The following is a 20789-nucleotide window of genomic DNA, read 5'->3' on the forward strand; positions in this document are numbered from 1 at the left end:
CATGTTTGTTATAAATCTTTTAATTATCATTGTGTCTGTAATTACATATTCAACCTCAGCCTGCTTCCCAATTTGTCCTTCAAGTAGGTTTTCAGTTGATGGTATGCAAACATTGTACTGTGAGTTATACCATATTTGTACTTCATTTGTTCAAAAGATAATAAATTATTACCCAAAAAACAATTTTCTATTCTTTTGATCCCTTTTCTCTCCCATTCTCTAAAGGAAAGTTTATCTATTGTAAAAAGGATTAGCTGATTTTGCGTCCATAATAATTTTGGTATTTGGTCATTTGTTTTTTTCCTTTCTAAGTGAATCTTCTTCCATATATTGAGTAAATGATGCAATACTTGTGAGCTTTTATATCGTACCAGCTTTTCATCCCACTTATAAAGTATATGTTCTGGTACCTTCTCCCCTATTTTATCTAGCTGTAACCTGGTCCAATCTGGTTTTTACTTTTTGTTTGATAAAAATCTGATAGATATCTTAATTGTGCTGCTCTATAATAATTCTTAAAGTTTGGTAGCTGAACTGGTGGACTGTCTTCAGCTCACTCACCAATGGTAATGTGGAGAGGATGATACTCTTCCTGAGGAGTGGGATGATGGAGAACGTTTGTCTTCAAGCTAATTTATGTCCAAAGAGCTCGGCAGCTTTCACAAAGCCTTCGTTGCAGGGCTGTCTCTGCATGGGCGACAAGGGCAGCATTGTCGGCGAAGAGTAGTTCTCGAATTAGTTGGTGTGGACTGTAGTTACCTCAGGTTGAACAGGCTGCCATCATTGCAGTATCAGATGTAGACACCATCCTTGTCATCAAGGTCTTCTGTGCCCCTTTGGAACATTAGGCTGAAGAAGATAGTGAAGAGATTCAGCACAAGGATGCAGCCTTACTTTCCACTGTTGCCTAATGAGAAGGGCTTTGAGAGGTCGTTGTTGTGTTTCACTTGGCCATGCTGATCTTCATGTAACTGGATGACCATGCTAAGGAACTTTGGGGGGAACATCTCAATCATTCCATGATTTGCCACAAACCTTTCCTTCTCATAGTGTTGAATGCTTTGGTAAGGTCAACAAACGTTATGTACAGTCCCTTGTTCTATTCCCTACACATCTCTTGCTGCTGCCTGAGAACAAATACCATGTCGCTGGTTCTCCTGTTGGCTCTGAAACCATACTGACTCCCCTGGAGGTGTTCTTCAGCAGTGATGTGGCACCAATCAGTTCAGGAGTACTCTTGCGAGGATTTTTTCTGTGACGGAGAGCAGAGTTATCCCCCGGTAGTTGGAGCAGCCAGACTTTTCCTTCTTGTTCTCGTACAGGGTGATGACTGCATCACGGAGGTCTTATGGTAGTTTGCCTTTTTTCCAGCAGCAGACAAATAATTCATGGAGTTTGGCATGTAATGCTGGGCTCCCATGCTTCCAAACCTCTGGTGGGATTCCATTGACTCCAGTTGTCTTACCACTTTTCAGTTGCTCTATGGCCTTGACAGTCTGTTCTAGGATCGAAATCTTGTCCAATTCTGTTTTCTCTGACTGCTGGGACACAATGAATTGCTTGGACCATGTGGTTGGTGCTGAAGAGAGTCTGGAAATGTTCCAACCACCAGCTCATGATGGATACCTTGTCTGTATAGAGCATCTGGCCATCTGGACTGCGCAAGGGTCTCTGCGCCTGGTACAAAGGACCAAACCCTCTGTAGTCACTGGTATCTACACAAAGCTGAGTTTTCTCTGCGAGGTTGGTCCACCATACGTTCTGAATCTCTTAAAACTTGCACTGGAGATTCACAAGATTCGGCCCATCTAGTCTGCTATGCAACTCCACCCTGAGCTAAACTGTTCTCACATCTAGTTCCAATTTCTGGCCTTTTCCCTATTTACCAACTAATTAGATACCTATCAATCTCCTCTTTAAACTTGCCCAGTGATCAGGCCTCCACAGCTGTATTTGGCAACGAATTCCACAAATCCATGATCCTTTTACTAAGGAAATTTCTCCTCATCTCTGTTTTAAATGGGTACCTTCTAATTCTAAGACTGTGCCCTCTTGTCCTGGATTCACCCACCAAGGGAAACCTCTTATTCACATCTACTCTATCCAATCCTTTCAAAATGTTTCTGAGATCCCTCTCACTCTTCTATACTCCATCGAGCATAGTCCAAGAGCCAATAAGTGTTCCTCATATGTTAGCCCTTGCATTCCATGAATCATCCTGGTAAATTTTCTCTGTTCTCTCTCCAACATCATTACAACCCTTCTAAGATAAGGGGCCAAAAACTGTACACAGTACTCCAAATGAGGTCTCACTAATGCCCCATAGAGCCTAATCAACACTTCCTTACTCTTATGCACTATTCCTCTTGAAATTAATGCCAAAATAGCATTCGCTTTCTTTATTGGCGATCCAACCTGGTGGTTAACCTTTAGGTTATCCTGCAAGAGGACCCCTCAAATCCATTTGCACTTTCAAAATTTGAATTTTCTCCCCATCCAAATAATAATCTGCCTGTTCATTTCCTCTTTTAAATTGTACAACTGTACATTTCTCAACATTGTACCTCATCTGCCATTTCTTTGCCCACTCTCCTAAGCTGTCCAAGTCTCTCTGCAACCTTTCAGTTTCTTAAACACTTCCTACTCTACCACCTATCTTGGTGCCATCTGCAAGCTTAGCCACAAAACCATAATCCAAAACATCAATATACATTGTAGAAAGAAGCGGCCCCAACACCAGCTCCTGCGGAACACCACTAGTAACCAGCAACCAACCAGAACAGGATCCCTTTATTCCCACCCGTAGTTTCCTGCCTATCAGCCAATGCTCCACCCAATCTAATATCTTTCCTGTAATTCCATGGCTTTCATAATTGTTAAGCAGCCTTAATGTGGTCCTTTATTGAAGGCCTTTTGAAAATCCAAATACACAACATCCTACTTGAGATTTCCTCAAAAAATTTCAATAGGTTGGTCATGAAACCTTGCTGGCATGCAAGGTATTTCATAACCTCGTTCTTGAGGATCGACTCCAATAACTTTCCAACTACCGATGTCAGACTAATAGGCCTATAATTTTCTATGCCTTCTTCCTTTCTTAAACAGTGGAACTGAGATAAATTGGGGCAGGGCTTGTAGTGTAGGTCACATACAAACACTTTAAAACAGGTCTGCCCCATGCTAGACATGTAGGGGCCAACAGTCTTTGCAAGAGCTTTGGAGAATGCCCAAGAAACTTCACTAATGGATTGTTGTTTACAAAAAGGCAACCAGATGAAAGATCTTGTTGGAGCCGCAGATTGTCTAGAGTTGTTTAAAGAGGGACATGTGGTTTTGCAAGCAGAGAGAGTCGAACAGGCTTTCTCTCAGTCAGCAACAGCAGCTGGGACTGGAACAGGACAAGCTGGAAGGCTTGTCGAAAACACCGTATGGAAGACGAGTTGTTAGTGCTTGATTCAGCCTGGTCAAAGCCTTTGTGGTTCACGCAAGAGGAGAGGACTGGCTGTCTAATGTTTCACTTGGAATAAGAGAAACAAAAAAGGCATTCTGTGGTGACATCTGGAGAACCCTGAAGGGGGCAAGTTTCATCAGCAAGACACTGAAGTGGCTGGGTGTCCATCGTACAACAAATCTCTATCTGAAAAATGACAAGAACCTTTCAAGCACCAAAACCTGGTGAACTTTATAAATGTTAAATTCTGTGCACAGTATAAGAATTGGCTGCAACCAATGAACTTGGAGGAATGAGAAATGAGATTGGACTATGAAACAAATAACTTTTCTGAACTTACACACACACACACACACACACACACACACACACACACACACACACACACACACACACACACACACACACACACGAGCACAGGGGGTTAAGTTAGGTTAGTTAAGTCAATAGTGATAAGTTAAAGTTTGATTCTATTTTCATGTTTAAAGATAATTAAAAGCAACTTGTGTTTAAGTAACCATTTGTCATGGTGAATATCTATTGCTGCTGGGTTTTGGGGTCCTCTGTGCTCATAACATTTTAAAACAGATAATTACAGTTAAGGCACATGAGAAATCCAGAACAGTATCAAACATTTGAGATGCATTACCAAAACTTAAAGTCCATACTGTAAGCAGGTTGTTGGTAATTGTGAGAGTCTATGGTGCTAATCTCAAAGACTGGTAGGAAAGAGTTTGCTGTAGAAAGTCAAGTAGCAGCTAAAGTCTGCAATGACACCCAGGAGCTGGTAGGTGGTGCTCTGTGGAGTGACTATCCGTTGCTGCTTAATGTCTGTAGTGTCGTACAGGAGTTGACAGGTGGTGCTGTGCTGAGTGACTGTCCATTGCTGCTGGAAGTTTGCTGTCTGGCTGCCAAGCCAATAAGCTGTGCTATGCTTGGACTGAAAAACCTATACGATCTGCCTGGTCACCAGGAAAAGGCCTCAGTAGCATCAATGACAGGCAATATTGTACTGAGCGAGTAACTGAAAACCTATTAAAACTGCCTTGTTGGCAGGAAAAGACCTCAGTGGCATCAATGACAGACGGCTTTTTATATGTTTTAGTTTGCAGGTTAATACCCTGGGTCACAGAATCTTTCTTCGGGGGGTAGCTGGCTATCCCCTGGGTCAAGTGATCATGCCACGGGGGAGTAAGTGGTTGTCCCCTGGGTCACGGGCTTCTCTCAAGGGGGGTTGCTGGTCGTTCCTTGGGGGAGGCTGGTGAAACATGGGGGATGTTCCCTCTGGTCACAGCTGCTGAGATGTAAACCTCCCCAAGTTTGAATAGGCAAGTTTTAAATGTCTCTCCTGATGGCAACATAATGAAGTGCAGGGTATGGTAACATTCTGGAGAAACTGAGGTGCTAATGCTATGCTGTGTTGAGCAAAAACATGCAGCCTTTTGATGTCTGAAGGCATTTTAAAATGTTGCTGATAAGCGTTCCCCTGACCTGACAACAGCTTGGTCTACTCCTAGTGACCGAAGTGAATGAGTTGGTTGTAAAACGGTCCTTCAAACGTCCAAACAGTTAACTTCTACGACATCCCTTGCTATTCGTTCAGTCGACCATTGAGGGAAGAGCGACTGGCCTCCTGGTAATTTATTTGCTGACCTGTGATGTGACACTGATTGATCTGTAGTCATTCGTAGCTATGGTTGACTGGGTTGACTAAGTAGGCTCAGCTGGCTCAGGCGGTCCCTCATTCGTTCCTGGCTCATTGGAGCGTTACTGTAAGCATGCTGTTTGTTGCTGCAAGTGTTTTGAGCTTGGGCTTTTAGAGTGTCCGTCAAGCGTGTCCGCTTTTGTTGGCAGGTTGCTGTAGCAAATTAATTTGACCTTGACTGTTGAGCGTATCATTGTAGGGTTTAGCGACCGGCTAGATGTGTCGGGGTCACCAATGTGGTGGATGATGTTTGTGCTCAGACGCCATCATTTTGAAATAATGAGACCACACCTGAAGTTGTCAGCCAGCGAAGTGAGAAGCATTCATTACAGTGTTATCAGGCCTAATACAGACACACAACATGTGACCTGGCATCATGACATCTGAAGTGCTAATGACCTCATGACATAGCTACGTGGAGTGGGCCAGGTCTTCTCAGTAGAGCCACGGGTGCTGCTGAGTCACTATGCCTCGTGGCTGTAGTGGTTAGCTGCCAGTAGATAGGAGGCGGTTGTGTCTAGCTATCATAAGACAGGAGCTGTTAGCGCTGGTTCTGTCCACTCCCTGCAAGTGTACTGCTACACTCCCATCTTCACCCAAGGTTCATGTGTTACTTCAGAGAACATTTACTTTTACAATTTTAAATGCATATTTTTTTACTTTTTTTCTTGTTTATTTAAAATTGCTAGTTGCATGTAGCTGCCAGTTGCTTACCTTAAAAGTGGAGTTGCAGATAAGGCCCTTTCAGGTGGCCAATTGCCCCGCTTACAAAGCTGCATATTTTGGCAAAATGTGCAGTAGGCATCTGCAAGGCGAGCTTGGTAACCCACCTCTGAGAGGGATAATCCCCACAGCACAGTGGCCTCCCCATCCATCTGAATGCAGCTGCCTAAAAGCGGCTGCATTCGGATGACAGTCAGCTGGCCAGCGCCTGACAGCTCCTCTCCCAGTTTCCACATTGTCAGGCAGCCGGCGCGGGCAGTCCCCACACTGAGGGGACTGATTTCGGGAGTGGGGAGAAGGGGGCTGGAGTGGTTGGCGGGGAAGAAGGTTAGAGCGGCTGGCGGGGAAGAGGGCTGGCTGAAACAATACTGGTACCCGACTTGAGCGCCTCCTCCTCCCCTGCCGGCCTCTCCAGCCTCCTCCTCCCCTGCCGGCCTCTCCAGCCTCCTCCTCCCCTGCCGGCCTCTCCAGCCTCCTCCTCCCCTGCCGGCCTCTCCAGCCTCCTCCTCCCCCGCCGGCCGCTAAAGCCTCCTTCTCCCCTGCTGGCTACTCCAGCCCCATGAATAGGGAGAGAGCAGGGCAGTGGGATCAGTGTGGGGTGTCCCGCCATCCTGACTTGACAGCCCAAGGGACAGGAGTCAGAATGCGCTCAGTTGCGCATCCCACCGCAGCTGTCCTTTCAGGTGGCCAGTGCTGCGCTTTCAAGGCTGCCACCTGAACGGCAATTTAAAGGGCCGCTTCTGCTTCTTCAGGCACATTCTTAGAGGAGAATGCACTTGAAAAAGCCTATTGATAATCTGGTCAAAAGTCTTTCGGCACTTTGGCCTCCAGCAGTCAGAGTATTGATTACTGAAGTAGGGAGGCCATATTGCAGTTTTACAAGACATTGATGAGGCTAAATTGTGTTCAATTTTGGTCCCTGTGCTGAAGGAAAGATGTTGCTTGGACTCAGGGAGATATAGAGGGAGGCTAGGGCTCTATTCCTTGAAGCGCAGGAGGATGAGGGTGATCTCGAGCTATTCAATATCATGAGAGGAATAGATTGGGTGAATGCACAGAGCCTTTTGTCCAGATTAGGGTACACATAACCAGAGGACATTGGTTTAAGTTGAAGAGGGAGAGATTTAATAAGAATTTTTAAAATGTAGATATACAGCACAGTAACAGGCCATTTGGCCCATTAGTTCATGCCACCCATTTAACCTACAATCCCTGCAACTGATTTTACACAGTTGTGTGTGTGTGTGTGTGTGTGTGTGTGTGTGTGTGTGTGTGTGTGTGTGTGTGTGTGTGTGTGTGTGTGTGGGGAACTGGCTGTCAGAGGAAGGTAATTGAGGCATGTACTATTGCAATAATTTAAGAAAAATTTGGACGGATACATAAATAGGATTGGTTTAGAGGGATATGGACCAAGGTGGTTGGACAAGTGTGGGTGGGACATTTTGGGTAGCATGGGCAGGTTGTGCTGAAGGCCATGTTTCCACACTGTATGACCATGACCTTTATGCCAGAATTTTCTCCAGTGTCTCAAGAATGTACATTGGAGGTGATGGTGAATATCATTATTTATATCTCCCTTTTGTTGAGAAGTAGTTTGAGATCTGAGAAGAAATCCATGTTTCCCTGGGTCTTGTGGATCTGTATTGTGATCAGATGATGCAACAGGGACAGGTTAGCAGAGGACCTTTGTTAGGTCTGCTTTGTTCATGAATGAGTGAGACAAACACCAGGCTGAGTCGAAATCAGGGTTCTTTGTTCTTTATTACCGGATTGTAACACTTGCGACTAACAAAGTTAGTCGGAGAATGCATTCTGCCGTTATCAGCAAAATGGTGATTTTTTATACCCTTGGATACATGCTTAGAACATCATCATATCATTACTTGTCCAATGACTAAAACTGTTGCTATCCTTTCCCTGCTAGCTTCCTGCCTCTCAATCCATCAATGTCTCTCTTATCTTGTAAGTACAAGGATGCATTTACATCTTGTTACAGCCCTGTACATTCCCATCTCATGATGTTTTACCTAACAGGAGTACAAGGACACCTCCCCTTCTTGTTACTGCCCTGTACAGGGTAACTCCCTACACATTCCCATCTCATGATGTTTTACCTTACAATCCCTCCTTTGTCCTCTTTAGAGGACAATCTCGCCCTGACTATGCTACCACCGCGTTACATTATTTCGCCTATTATTGCCAAGCTCTATACGGGTTCTGTTCACAGGGTAGTTCGGCTGGTGGGCGAGGGCTCCCCCAACCCTCCTTTGCGTACACCCCCCATCCGTCACCCCGATCCCATTGCCCGTTTACAAGTTTCATCCCATTTGCCCCCAAGCAAAAAACTAGCTAACCCCCCGTACATTAGTAAATACCCAAGTTAACATATGGTCTACAATCTGATTAATAATGTTTGTGTTACAATCAATGTTATAATATTTGTTCTACAATCAAGGTTATAATATTTAGGTTACAAGCAAGGTTAAAATTATGTGTAACAATCTAATTCACAATCCCTCCTTCCCATCACATTCCCCTTCAGACTCCAGATCGATCTCAGCAACTTTCTCCGCCTCCTGTAATGTGAGATAGTCTTGCTCCACAGCCTGCACAGCTTGATATTTCGGAGGCAGTTCATCACGGTCAGCAAAGGCTTTCTCTATGGTCCTCGTGACCAGCGTTCGAATGCATGGAATACAACAACAGCCACAAGTGATAAAAATTGATACAGAAATGAACAAACCCAGCAAAAGTTGTCCTAACAATGTGCTCCATCTCCCAAACACTCCCTGTAACCAGGATAAAACAGGATTGGAGACTCCAGACTGGGCTTTTAATTCTTTCGCCAATGCCCTAAGTTTCGTTAACCCCTTAGTGAGTGATCCATCTGGCCCTGTGTTATTAGAGATAGAAGTGCAGCATAGATCTCCAAACATAGCACACACTCCACCTTTCTCTGCCAGGACCATATCAATCGCTATCCTATTCTGAAGTGTCATAAGGGAAGTTTCTGACAGTTGTTGATGTATTGCCTCAACAACGTCCCTGGTCAAATTTACAAGGCGCTGGACATTATAGTGAATAAGATTGATCCTATTAACATTCTTATTTACAGTGATGGGAAAAATTGCACTAAAAACAGGAAAGCTTTCAAACCCAGCTGCAATCTCATCGGCTAATTTAAATTCGTCCGGAATATTCCGGGCTTGGCCAATGGCATCAATCCATACCCCATCAGGGTTCCTTCCTCCCGGCCCCAAGAGTCCAACACTCCTCCTTTTTCTCCACAGCCAACTCTCTGTGTGGCGCAATTCTAGGGAATCCTCGTCTCCCTCCTGCCTTTTGACAATCAGCACTGGCGCATTAAGGGTTACTAGAGCACACCGACCATCCCAGTTAGCGGGGAGCCAGTTGTACAGCACTCTTCCTCCACAAAACTCATCTGTGTAGTCATTCAATCTGCTACAAGTCTCCTTAGTTTCAGATTCATTTTTTTTGTTATGGGACCTCAAAATCATCCCCTGTATATGTTCATGATAACCAGTAACCTGTTTGGCTGCCCTGTCAGGCACCCATGTGGCGTTTTCCCTGCTAATAGTAGGTCGTCTACATACTGAATCAGTGTAACATCTTCCGGGAGCTTTAATTTCATTAGGATTTCGCTAAGGGCCTGATTGAACAGTCCTGGACTGTCCTTATAACCCTGAGGTAATCTAGTGTATGTGTACCGATGTGCTTGGTAAGTGAAAGTTAACCAGTCTTGCCATTCCTCAGCTAAATTCAAGCAGAAGAATGCGTTTGCCAGATCAATGACAGTATAGTATTCGTGCTCCGGACTCAGAGCCCTAAGTGCTACATATGGGTCTGGGACTGGTCTCCCGATGGTCTTGGTAGCCAAGTTAATTTCCCGGAGGTCGTGTACCATCCTCCAGTCTTTTCTACCCTGTTTGGGAACAGGCATGATGGGCGTGTTCCACATACTGTCAGGTGCCGCCCTTAAAACCCCTGACTCCATTAACCCTTCTATCGTTCCTTTAATACCCTCCTCCTGACTGGGCGACAAGCGGTATTGTTTTCTCCATATTGGTTTCTGCCTGGGGTTGGCCAATTCTAGAAATACCTCTCCTTTTATTACTCCCACATCATAGGGCCCCGTTGTCCATATATGTGGACTCAGATTAGAAAGATATTTGTCTGAGTCTCTGTGATCAATATTTTCTCCTTCTATGGCTCGGTCTCTTTCTACTTTCTCATTCACAACCTGGTCCCATGCTTCAATATTCAGTCTGACAAATTTTCCTCCCTCCGAGGTGGAATATCCCGGGATTTCTGTCTGCCTGTATTCACACCCTATCGCTTCCTTTACCATCGGACCCAGCTGTCGAGCGTGATGATCTTTGTCAATACCCAAGGTCACATGAGGCACACTTTCTACTCCTAAGCAGAACCACTCCATTTGTTCTTCTGTCATGACAACCATAGCAGCTATTCCCTCCTTACCTACAAAGATAAATGGACAATGTATCGTTTCTGTCTTCCCTTCTTTTAGAGAGTCCCACCTCTCCTCATATTCCTGGTCCGCGTGGATGGTGTAGTTTAATGTAACATGCATAGGATCTAGTGGATAATGGTAATCCCCATACCGAGGAATACTGGCCCTCCACTCAAAAAACTGTTTAATCAGCCCTGGGCCTGGTTCATCATACAGTAGCCGACTCCAGAAAATACTAACCTCCACAGAGTCTTCTGAAGCGTTAGATGGGGTCATTACTATAAACTGTCCTCCCCTTCTTATTGTATCCCCTGGGTATGTTAACCAAAGGCCCTTCTCAGAACATTGTATGGTTATTCCTGGTTTGGTAAGAATGTCCCTTGCTAATAAATTAATGGGGCAACTTGGCACAACCAGGACAGGCGTTTTAACCCTTTGTCGTCCAAATGTCATGTCGATGTTATCTGTATAGGGCTGTGTTTCCCTTATCCCGGAGAATCCTATTGTAGATAATGTTTTGCCCGAAAATGTGCTCCCTGGGGGTTTTTTAATCACTGTCGTAACTGCTGCCCCTGTGTAAACCATAAATTCAATTTTTTCTCCATTTACCGTCCCCCAAATTTTTGGTGGCTCCCAGGGAGGCGTGATTTTTGATTCTCCAGGGCACCTTCAATAATCAAATTCAGCACCTTCCTCAATATAGTCATTACACTGAGGTGCCTGGACTTGTTGATCACTCTGCCACCCCCCGATTCTCTGGGGCCCATCAATGTGTCCACCCCTACCCCTTGCTTGTCCTCTTAAGTTTCCTCCTCTTCCCCGATAGCCTCTAATAGAGGGTAATCTTTTTCCCCTTGCTCTCCCAGCCTCCGGACAGTTCCGCTGGTAGTGTCCAGGATTTTGGCAGTACCAGCATACTGCATGTTCCCCTCTATACATTGTACCTAGCTGTCTTTCCCAACCATTTCTTACTTGGGGTCCCGGATTTATCACTGGCCCCATGACCTGTGGGACTATCTGTTGGGCCGCTAATTTAACCCCTATATGTTCTATGGCTCTCACCAATTTATCGGTTGTTTTGTCCACCTCCTTCTGGGACGCACTTTCTGACTTAGCATGCTCTGATTGACGATGTCGTTTGATTGCATGTGTCAGGTGTCTTTTCCACAAATCCTCTGACATTGTCTCTACTCCCACAATGTCCCTTAATTTTGCTTGAACCGTAGCAGGTAGTCCGTTTATTATCCCATTACGAAAGTGAGCCCTTCCTAAGGGGCTGTGGTCGGGTCTTTCTCCAGTCCCTGTTTCCCATAAGTCCCATGCTCGAGTGAAATACTCGTGTGCAGTCTCTCCTTCCTTTAGTTGAAGGGTTACCAAGGCATCCAAACTATAGGGTGTAGGAAATGTTTCTCTAAGTGCTTCCCAAAATTTATTCCGAAGTGGGTTAAATTCTATTTCATCCCCCAATTTACTGCTTCTTACAATTCTCTCTATTTGCTTCAGGGCCCCTTCTGCCTTTAATTTTATCATGATAGTTCTGACATCTGCGAGTGCTAATTGTTCTTGGCAGGTTTCTCGCTCAAAACAAGAAATCCATGGACTAGCCCCATTACTCAACGGAGGTAGTTTTTTCATTAAACTCTCTAAGTCCATTCGTGACCAGGGTACATATTTTTGAGTTCCCCGTCCCGTGATCAGTAATGGGCATTGATATCTCAATTTTGGGGATTTCTGCTCCTTCTTTACTCTTGGCATGCATTTATTTATCCCACCTTGTTCTGACTCTTCTTTGTCACTGTCACTGTCCCTATCAGTTTCCAATGTCTCAGGGTCAAAAGTATATTGGTCACGTTCATCTCTAAGATAATCTTTTCGGCCATAGTTTAGTTGTTTCACATCTTTCTCTTTTGTCCTAACTATGTCCAGGTAGGCATGTCTATTTTTCTCCCTCCCGAGTCTTTTCCTTTTACTTTCCTCCCATGGTGGATCGTATCTCGTTTCCTCATCTGTACTACACTTTTCGTCCTTTACTCCTATTACCATTCCTTCAGCTTTAATTTCTCCTGACAGTGTTGTAGTTATCTTTTCCACTTCCTTAAATACACCTACCATTAATTCTTTTTGATCCTCACTGATCTGCCCCAGCACATTAATATCTCTGTTTAAGTTTTTAATGTTATCCTGAACCTTTTTCATGTTCCATTTCTGTATCTCTAACTCCTTTTCTATTTTCTTGGACTCCAGAGGGGTCTCTACATCTATTACTCCCCCTTCTATTTTTATTAAAGGGGCCTGTACCTCGTCTGATGTATCCCTATTCCCGAGGTTCTTGTCACACCCCAGTGTCTCAATATCTGGATATAAGGGACGTGACTCCAGGATCCCATCTGGGGTGCCAGGGGCACCTTGTGACTCCACATATGCATAGGGCGGGGGTCTACAAGCTATTTCTACAGGGGCCATAATAGGTGGGTTATCAGGGAGACCAAATTCTTCAAATAGAGCTAGGACATCGCGGTACTGCATCTCCTTGTCTCTCACCCTCTTTTTTGCTGACTCGCGATTAAAGATTTTCCTTTCTATGTCCCGTTTGTATAATAGTATAAGACTCACTTATAAATGATTTATTGTCAGAGTACATACATGACATCACATACATCCAGAGACTATGAGAGAGAGAGAGAGAGAGAGCATAGCGAGAGAAAGAGATAGAGAGGCAGATACACAGAGCACAAGAGATAGAGAGAGAAAATGCCTTGCACTGGCCCCACTGGGAGAAAAGTCTTCAGATTAACACTTTCGTTTCAAAGGTTTTAAAAGGTTCTCATCCTGTGATCACTGGTCTGGATCAGATTGGGTCTCCCACCACTGGGAACTATCACTCCTTCCTTCCCTCCCACCTCGAGTGAGCTACACATCAGCCCACAATGTCTGCCCTGATCCCGCAATGGTGGGGGTGCGGGAAAAAGGGAGGGAGAGAGGATAAAACAGGATCCCATTTGATGCGGAGCTGGAATTGTGGGCACAAAATTAAAACCAAATTGTATTTCTCTGCCCTGCCCAACCTGGGGATTTCAGGGCAGCACCGCCACAGATTGGGATTGGGAGGGGGAGTGGGTGAGAGAGGAGGGGGGGAGAAGAGAGAGAGGGGGAGAGAAGAGAGAGGGGGGAGGGTGAAAGGAGGGAGGGAGAGAGCAAACCCGGACACTTCGTGGCTGGAAACTGGAAACAGGCACTTTTCCTTTCCCTTCTGTGTTTTGTTTCTTCCAGCTTATCTAAGCCTCTACGTTTTAAATTTTTTTTTTCCTCACCTGTCAGGAACATCTCAGTGCCCCCGGGTAACCAACCCCTCTTCCTCCAGCGGTCTACACATTTTCGGAGCATTTTTTGTTTTTCCAATGCCGCATTACTGGTATTTCGCTCCTCTAATTCCTGATTAATTTCCTTAATAACTTGGTCAAAAGTCTTAGCAGGCAACTGTACAGCCATAGCTGCGGGACCGCTTTCTAATGCCTGTTTTAATTTAGGTTCTTGTCCGTTTAGGGGATCTATGTCAACGAAAATTGCTTTTAAAAATGTCTCCTTGCAAGCTGGATGACTAATATCTTTTAAAGGAACAGTCTAAGTCTTGTCCTCCAATTGACTTCAGACTGTCCTGTATACTCTGATTGGTCGTTTTCCACTCTCTGTTTTCCCAAAGGGGTCTGAAAGTTAAATTACAACTAGAAAACCAAATATTTGGGCTATACTTTTGTCCTGTTTCCCTGTACCAATCTATGAATTTACGTAACTTTATCTCCTTGGTGATGTTGGGAATACCCTCATTTAACTTATCAAAAGTATTTCGAATAAACTGGGTGTCTCTTAGGAGTTTGTCAACTTTTTCACTAATATCTCCTACCTGATCCGGTCACAGCTGTCGCAGCCTTCTGTCGTCGTTCTTGTTCACCAGGCAGGCGTCCCTGAGTACTTTTTTTGTTGTCTCAAGGTCTCTAGTGTCTGCTGTGGTATTCCACCACGGCGAATTGGGGAAATAAATTCTTAACTTCTCAAGTGTACAGACATTATCATACCTACCGGACATTTATAAGTCAGTCTCTCAGATACAATTGAGGCCAATAAGCCTGAACCTTTGTTTTCTTTCAAAGCCCAACCTTCACGTGGGAGATTTCTCCTCTTAATAACCAGTTTAGGGCAGAAAACTCAGGTCCTCAATTGTTTATAGACCACCTTCTCACTCTATTGGACTTTGCAACGACACAATAAAGACTTTTAAACTCTAGTAGTTTCTTGCGAAGCACTTAATAAATGTCATTCAAACACCTTAAGGACTTTTATCTTGTCTGTAATCACTTACGTGTTACAATCCTGGCATGCGACCTTCAATTGTGGTCGTCTAATTTGTCCGATCTCCAGTTCTTACTGACAATCATAAAGATTTAAAAAAAAAAGAGAATTTTGTTAAAACAGGCTTCTCTGGACCTTTTTATCAGCCGGCTGAGATGATTGTCAGAAAAAACAGAAACCGTCGTCCAGTGTTCACTCACCCATCACGTCGGGGTCACCAAATTGTTAGGTCTGCTTTGTTCATGAATGAGTGAGACAAACACCAGGTTGAGTCGAAATCAGGGTTCTTTGTTCTTTATTACCGGATTGTAACACTTGCGACTAACAAAGTTAGTCGGAGAATGCATTCTGCCGTTATCAGCAAAATGGTGATTTTTTATACCCTTGGATACATGCTTAGAACATCATCATATCATTACTTGTCCAATGACTAAAACTGTTGCTATCCTTTCCCTGCTAGCTTCCTGCCTCTCAATCCATCAATGTCTCTCTTATCTTGTAAGTACAAGGATGCATTTACATCTTGTTACAGCCCTGTACATTCCCATCTCATGATGTTTTACCTAACAGGAGTACAAGGACACCTCCCCTTCTTGTTACTGCCCTGTACAGGGTAACTCCCTACACATTCCCATCTCATGATGTTTTACCTTACACCTTTTAGAAAATATTAAATTCATGGGCCACTCTTAGTTCATTTCATTGAAATCAATGATGAGTTTGAATTCAGTCACCAAACCTGCACATAAGTGAGCATTTTCTAAATGTGGCAATTTGGGATTAATAATTAATTATTTTAAATGTTTGGTTTGAGGGTGAGTATATTAAATTTATCAACTTTTTATTGACTGTCGTTGTTGTGGTTTATGAAATCCTCTGCATGTTGCTATGCAATTAAAAGGCAAAATTATCAGCCTGATTATCTCTTTTTTTGTGCTGGTATAGATCAAATTAAAAGGTCTAAAGCAGTGTTCTCAACCTTTTTCTTTCCACTCAAATGCCACTTTAAGTATTCCCTATGCCATACCTGCTCTGTGATTAGTAAGGGATTTCATAAGTGAGTGGAAAGAAAAAGTTTGAAAACCACTGTTTTAATTGTACCTAATGGACTCGTTATGTGCATGGTATCATAACTCCAAAGGAAATGGGCCAGTGTCAATTTTTCTCAAGCAAAATATTTCAGTAACAATTGGGTCTAGAGCAGTGGTTCTCAACATTCCCTGCCCACTCACATACCACCTTAAATAATCCCTTATTAATCACAGAGCACTTATGGCATAGGGCACACATGTCAAACTCTGGCCCGCGGGCCAAATTTGGCCCGCGATATAATTATATTTGGCCCGCAAGATCATTTCAAAAATGTATTAGAGGTGGCCCACCCTGCAGCGAGAGCCGATGCTGTTTTTTGGTAATGTCACCCCCACCATCCTCCCCCTTCATTGCACATCCTTCCCCATTGTAACACGAGAAATTGTAACACGAGAAGTCTGTCGATGTCATCAGCCGGCAAGCCAGTTGGAAGGCTCCCTGCACAACCAGTCACTTCTCCCACCTGTCGAGCGGTGCGGCGGATTGGCGGGCGCCTGTGGTTTCCTGTCGGCGCGACAGGCATGGCAGGCTGCGCACGGCCCCCAGGCAGCGCGAGCCCCGCGCGACTGGCACCGGACGGCCCTTCCACAGCGCGAGCGCACTTCTCCCGGTCGCCACGGCCTTCAGCGCTTGCACCCGCGCGTACCCCAGGGACGGCTGGTTCGGCCCTGCACGTGAAGAGAGAGATGGTGGCTGTCCGCAAAGGCTGATCGGCAGCGCGCTGGGCCTGAGTGGGTGGGTAAGCAGGGGTGGGCAGAGGGTGTAGGTGAGGAGTAATGGGCAGGGGAAGTTATGGTGGTGCGAGGGGCAGTTAGAGGGAGGGATGAGTAGAAGGAGGGGTGGATAGGGAAGAGGTAAAAGGGGAGGGGCAGGGCGAGTAGGGGAGGGGTGATTAGAGGGTGAGAGACGGGTAGAGGGAGGAACAGGTTGAGGGGAGAGGCAGTAGAGGGGCGTGTATAGGATGGGGTGGGTAGAGGCAGAGCGAGTGGAGTGAGGGGTGAGTAGAGGTTGGGTAAAGGACTGGTCAGGTAGAGGGATGGTAGGTCGAGGGTGAATAGAGGCCTAGAGCCTGAGGAGTGAGCAGGAAATGCTGAGTCCTGATGCAGGCCAAAATGGACACAGCCTGTGAATGCTGACTACATCTCCACAGGGACCAAATATGTTTCCCTCAGGTCAAGCAAAGGGTGAACTTGAGCTACCTACTCCTGACCTGTAACATTATCCTCCTAAAGTTATATCCTAAAGTTTTAACATTACATATGTTGAAAGAAGAGAAAACATGCAGATGTTGTTGAAAATTTTCAATAAATATTTAGTTCGGCCTTCGACTTAGTCCAAGTTTTTAATTTTGGCCCTCCGTGAATTTGAGTTTGACATCCCTGGCATAGGGATTATTTGAAGTGGTATGTGAGTTTGAAAACCACTGATCTAAACCATTAAAGCAGTTCATGTGGTCAAAGCATAGGTACTGAGAGTTGGTTCTGATCAACTTCCTGCTGAGTCAAGGTAATACCCATAGAAAGTAATACAAGAGAATAACAACAATTTTCTTCATCTTAGACTTTAGATATGAATAGATCTTTAAGGTCAGTGTATAGACTTGCAAGTGAAGTTGTGTGCTTTTTTCTAGGTTGCTACCACTGAGTTAAGATATGCTATCCACTGATGCATCCTGCAAAGTGGCTGTGTAGATATCAGTTCTGATTTTTCTCTTCTCTGTTAACCTGTACTCATTCCCCTTTCCCTTCCTTCCTCCTTCCCTACCTCTTCATTCAGGCAACTACCTGCTCCTCCAGATTCCCAACAAAGTGCTCAAGCCCAACTTTTTGACTGTCTTTTACATCCTATGGATGCTGTGTGACCTGCTGAGTTTTTCCAACATTTTTGTGTATTGTACTAGACCCCAGCATCTACAGATTTTCTTGTTTAATTCTGATTTTCTCTTACCAATTTAATGAAACAGTCTAGTGATTTCTCTTTTATTTTAGGGTCAGAATAAACCATTTAAAGGAGAAAAACAAGTTCCTTTTCTACTTTATTGTTATTTCAAAAAAATCACTCATTTTACCCCACAGGGAAAAACAAATAGTTTTGTGATACAGACTTTCTAATTTTTTTAAATGCTGATCTTGGCAGTATATTCTTGAATTAAAGGTGAAAAAAAACTTGGAATTTCATCCGAGATTCTGACCTCACCAAGGTTCTGAGGCAGATGAAATCTCTTGATATTAAAATGACACAATTACTTTGTGAATGGGTTTATATATCTTGATAAATCACTAAAATGCATTGATAAGCACTACATTATCCAAAATTCATGTGATAATACTAGACATTTACACAATCTAAATGATTGTTAAGCAATTTCTCCTTTATCTTTTAGAGGTTTCAATATCCTATCTTCATGACTTTGGTTCATTTGGTGATGATCTTTGTGTTCTCTGGAATAAGTAGAACAATCGCCTCATGGTATACTGGCAAGCCACACATTTGTCTGTCATGGAAACTATATCTGAAGAGAGTTGCTGCCACAGGTACGATTTTTTTACTCTGTTTTCCTGTCAGCTTGCTTTATTGATCCACATCAAGCAATGGCAGTCTTTGATGCTTGTACCGATTGAAAATGGTGCACAAGGACACAAATGAAGATCAAATCCCACGCCATGAGAACTTTTTTCATTTGTTGGACTGCAGTCACTTAAGCTAACATTCCTTAAGGTTCCTTAATTGGCTTTCTCTTATTCAAGTAGTCCCACAGATAACCTTAGGAGAGAGAATATGTTCCAAATATGTATAAGATTAGAATATTAATCGGTCACTTGGGTGTATTTGGGTGGCACAGACTCGAGATGAGTCAGAAGGGCCCTTTATTGTGCTATACCTTTAAATTAAATGAAAATAAAATGGAGCCAGAATGTTTCCTGAACCTTTGTGACAGTCCTAGCATTCCATCCCCATGCAAGTAATAATTTTATCTTCATGTTGTAGCAATATCCTTGAACACCTCTTAGTCCATCTTCCACCCCAAGAAAACAGCTCATAGGTATAGACGCTTTAAGAAAATGTAGGGTTCCTACAGAACCTTTCATAAGCCAAAATGGCATCAAGTGAATAAGTGATTACAATTGATTTCTATGGGAATTTTTTTTGAGTGTTCTCAGACCCAAAATATAATCTACCAAATCATACCAAACAACACATGAAAACTAAAATAATACTAATATTTATTAAAAGCAGGAATGATATGATAAATACACAGCCTATAAAGTAGAAATAATGTGCAGAATGTACAGTGAAGTTAGGCCCAGTCTTCGGAGGTTGGTGTGGAGGAGGTACAGGAGACTGAATCTGAATCTGTCATGTTACTAATATCTACTTCTATGTCAGCTTGCTTCGATGTCGAAGGTTGAGGTTCGTTATCTGCTGTGACTGGTGTGGAAGGCTTGAAATATGACAGTATGCTTGACTGTTTAGCCTCATGCATTTTTCTATCATACGGTTCTTTAACTTTAAGGCACACAAAGCATTGAGCAAAGTTGTCCCAAAACTATGAGCCCTTTCAAAATTAAATTCATACTTACTGCAATATGCAGCACTGTCAATCATGGTGAAAAATCGCGCGGGAAGTGTTTCACATTCAGTTCTTGAATGACTTCACTTTTGGTCTGTTCACTATGGCATTCAGTTTCAATTTATATCCTTTCCTCTTGCAATTGCATCAGGTCAGTTCTTGGTCGATGGGATGTCAAATCCTCTTCAACATCCATAGTCATCAACTTCCACAGCCTCCTTAACCAAATTCACTATTTCTGTATTTACTGTCGTTGGTTTGAAGAGTTGAAAATCGTTCACCGCTTTGGGACACTGTTTCCTCCAAACGCCATTTCTCATGGAGACGGTTAGCCCATCAAGAGGATCTCCAAGGCTGCCATTGGCAATTTTATATTGTGGTCTTTCCAGATCCCTTGCAAAGATGCTCTGAGTTGCCCTTTCTGTTAATGGCTCTCATAATAGAAAGCATCACACTTTGCATGTAGTAAGTCTTAATTGTGGCTATTAGGCCATGGTCACATGGTTCCACCAGCGATGTCATATTCGGCAGTAAGAACACCACACGAATGTTACCACCATACTCAGTAATGCGAGGTGGATGAGCAGCACAGTTATCGACAATCACACGATATCTGTTATCGATGTGATTTTCTCTAAAGCATCTTTCTACAAAAGGACTCATATATCCACTCATGTACTCAGAGAAAATCACTTGGGTGTCCCTGTGATAGTTGCCCTGCGCTGTCAAGACAGAAAATACACAAGAGAACCACGGAGCATACAAACAAGTTTGTTGCATTACGATAGCAGGTGTGAGGAATACTAAGTCAAGGTAAACAGTGTCACCTTTGTCAATGTCGACCCTGACTCAAAGATCACAGTGATTTGGTCAGTATTTATGATATATTTTGGCAGCACATTTCTCACGAGTTGCTAAACAAGTTTCTTTGTAATTGTTTGAGGTAAATTGTTCCAGTTCCTTACTAACATTTGTTATTGTGGTTCTTTCTTAAGAATGTAAATTACTGACATCAAGCAGTTACACACAATATACAGATAATCCTTTTTAAGTTTCAGGTAACTTCTCGAGGGTTTATCTCTAATATATATATCAAACATCTGTGTTCTGTATATAGGTAGTCCCCAACTTACAACCATAATTGGGACTGAAGCATTGGTCGTAACTCAGATTGGATGCAAGTTGGGGATTACCTGTATAATTTTTAGAAAATTTTCAACAAATGAACTTTTAATGAAGAATGTTAACATTTGTAGAGTACAGTAATAAAGATAACTGCTGCTGGGAGTGGGAATTCGGGCTGCCACGGGGAGTGGGGGCTATGGGCTACCGCCAGGAGCGGGAACTTCAGGCTGCCATGGGGAGCGGGGACTTTGGGCTGTTGCAAGGGGCGGGGACTAAAAATTAA

At 43.7% G+C, this 20789-nt stretch overlaps 1 protein-coding gene across 4 annotated transcripts in view; it reads left to right on the forward strand.

The window, feature by feature from the left end:
* Positions 1–20789, forward strand: part of slc35c2 (solute carrier family 35 member C2) — a 48573-nt gene that overhangs the window by 10219 nt on the left and 17565 nt on the right. For 2 of the 4 annotated variants that reach the window (XM_069884801.1, XM_069884800.1), the window contains exon 2: positions 18194–18344. The exons of 1 other annotated variant lie outside the window; for it this stretch is intronic. In XM_069884801.1, coding sequence (XP_069740902.1) covers positions 18194–18344 — 151 coding nt within the window. Of the gene's footprint in view, positions 1–18193; positions 18345–20789 lie in introns of those variants that run through there. One more of the 4 variants, XM_069884802.1, reaches the window with a different exon arrangement.

Source organism: Narcine bancroftii, chromosome 6 (assembly GCF_036971445.1).
Source record: "Narcine bancroftii isolate sNarBan1 chromosome 6, sNarBan1.hap1, whole genome shotgun sequence".
Classification (NCBI taxonomy): domain Eukaryota; kingdom Metazoa; phylum Chordata; class Chondrichthyes; order Torpediniformes; family Narcinidae; genus Narcine; species Narcine bancroftii.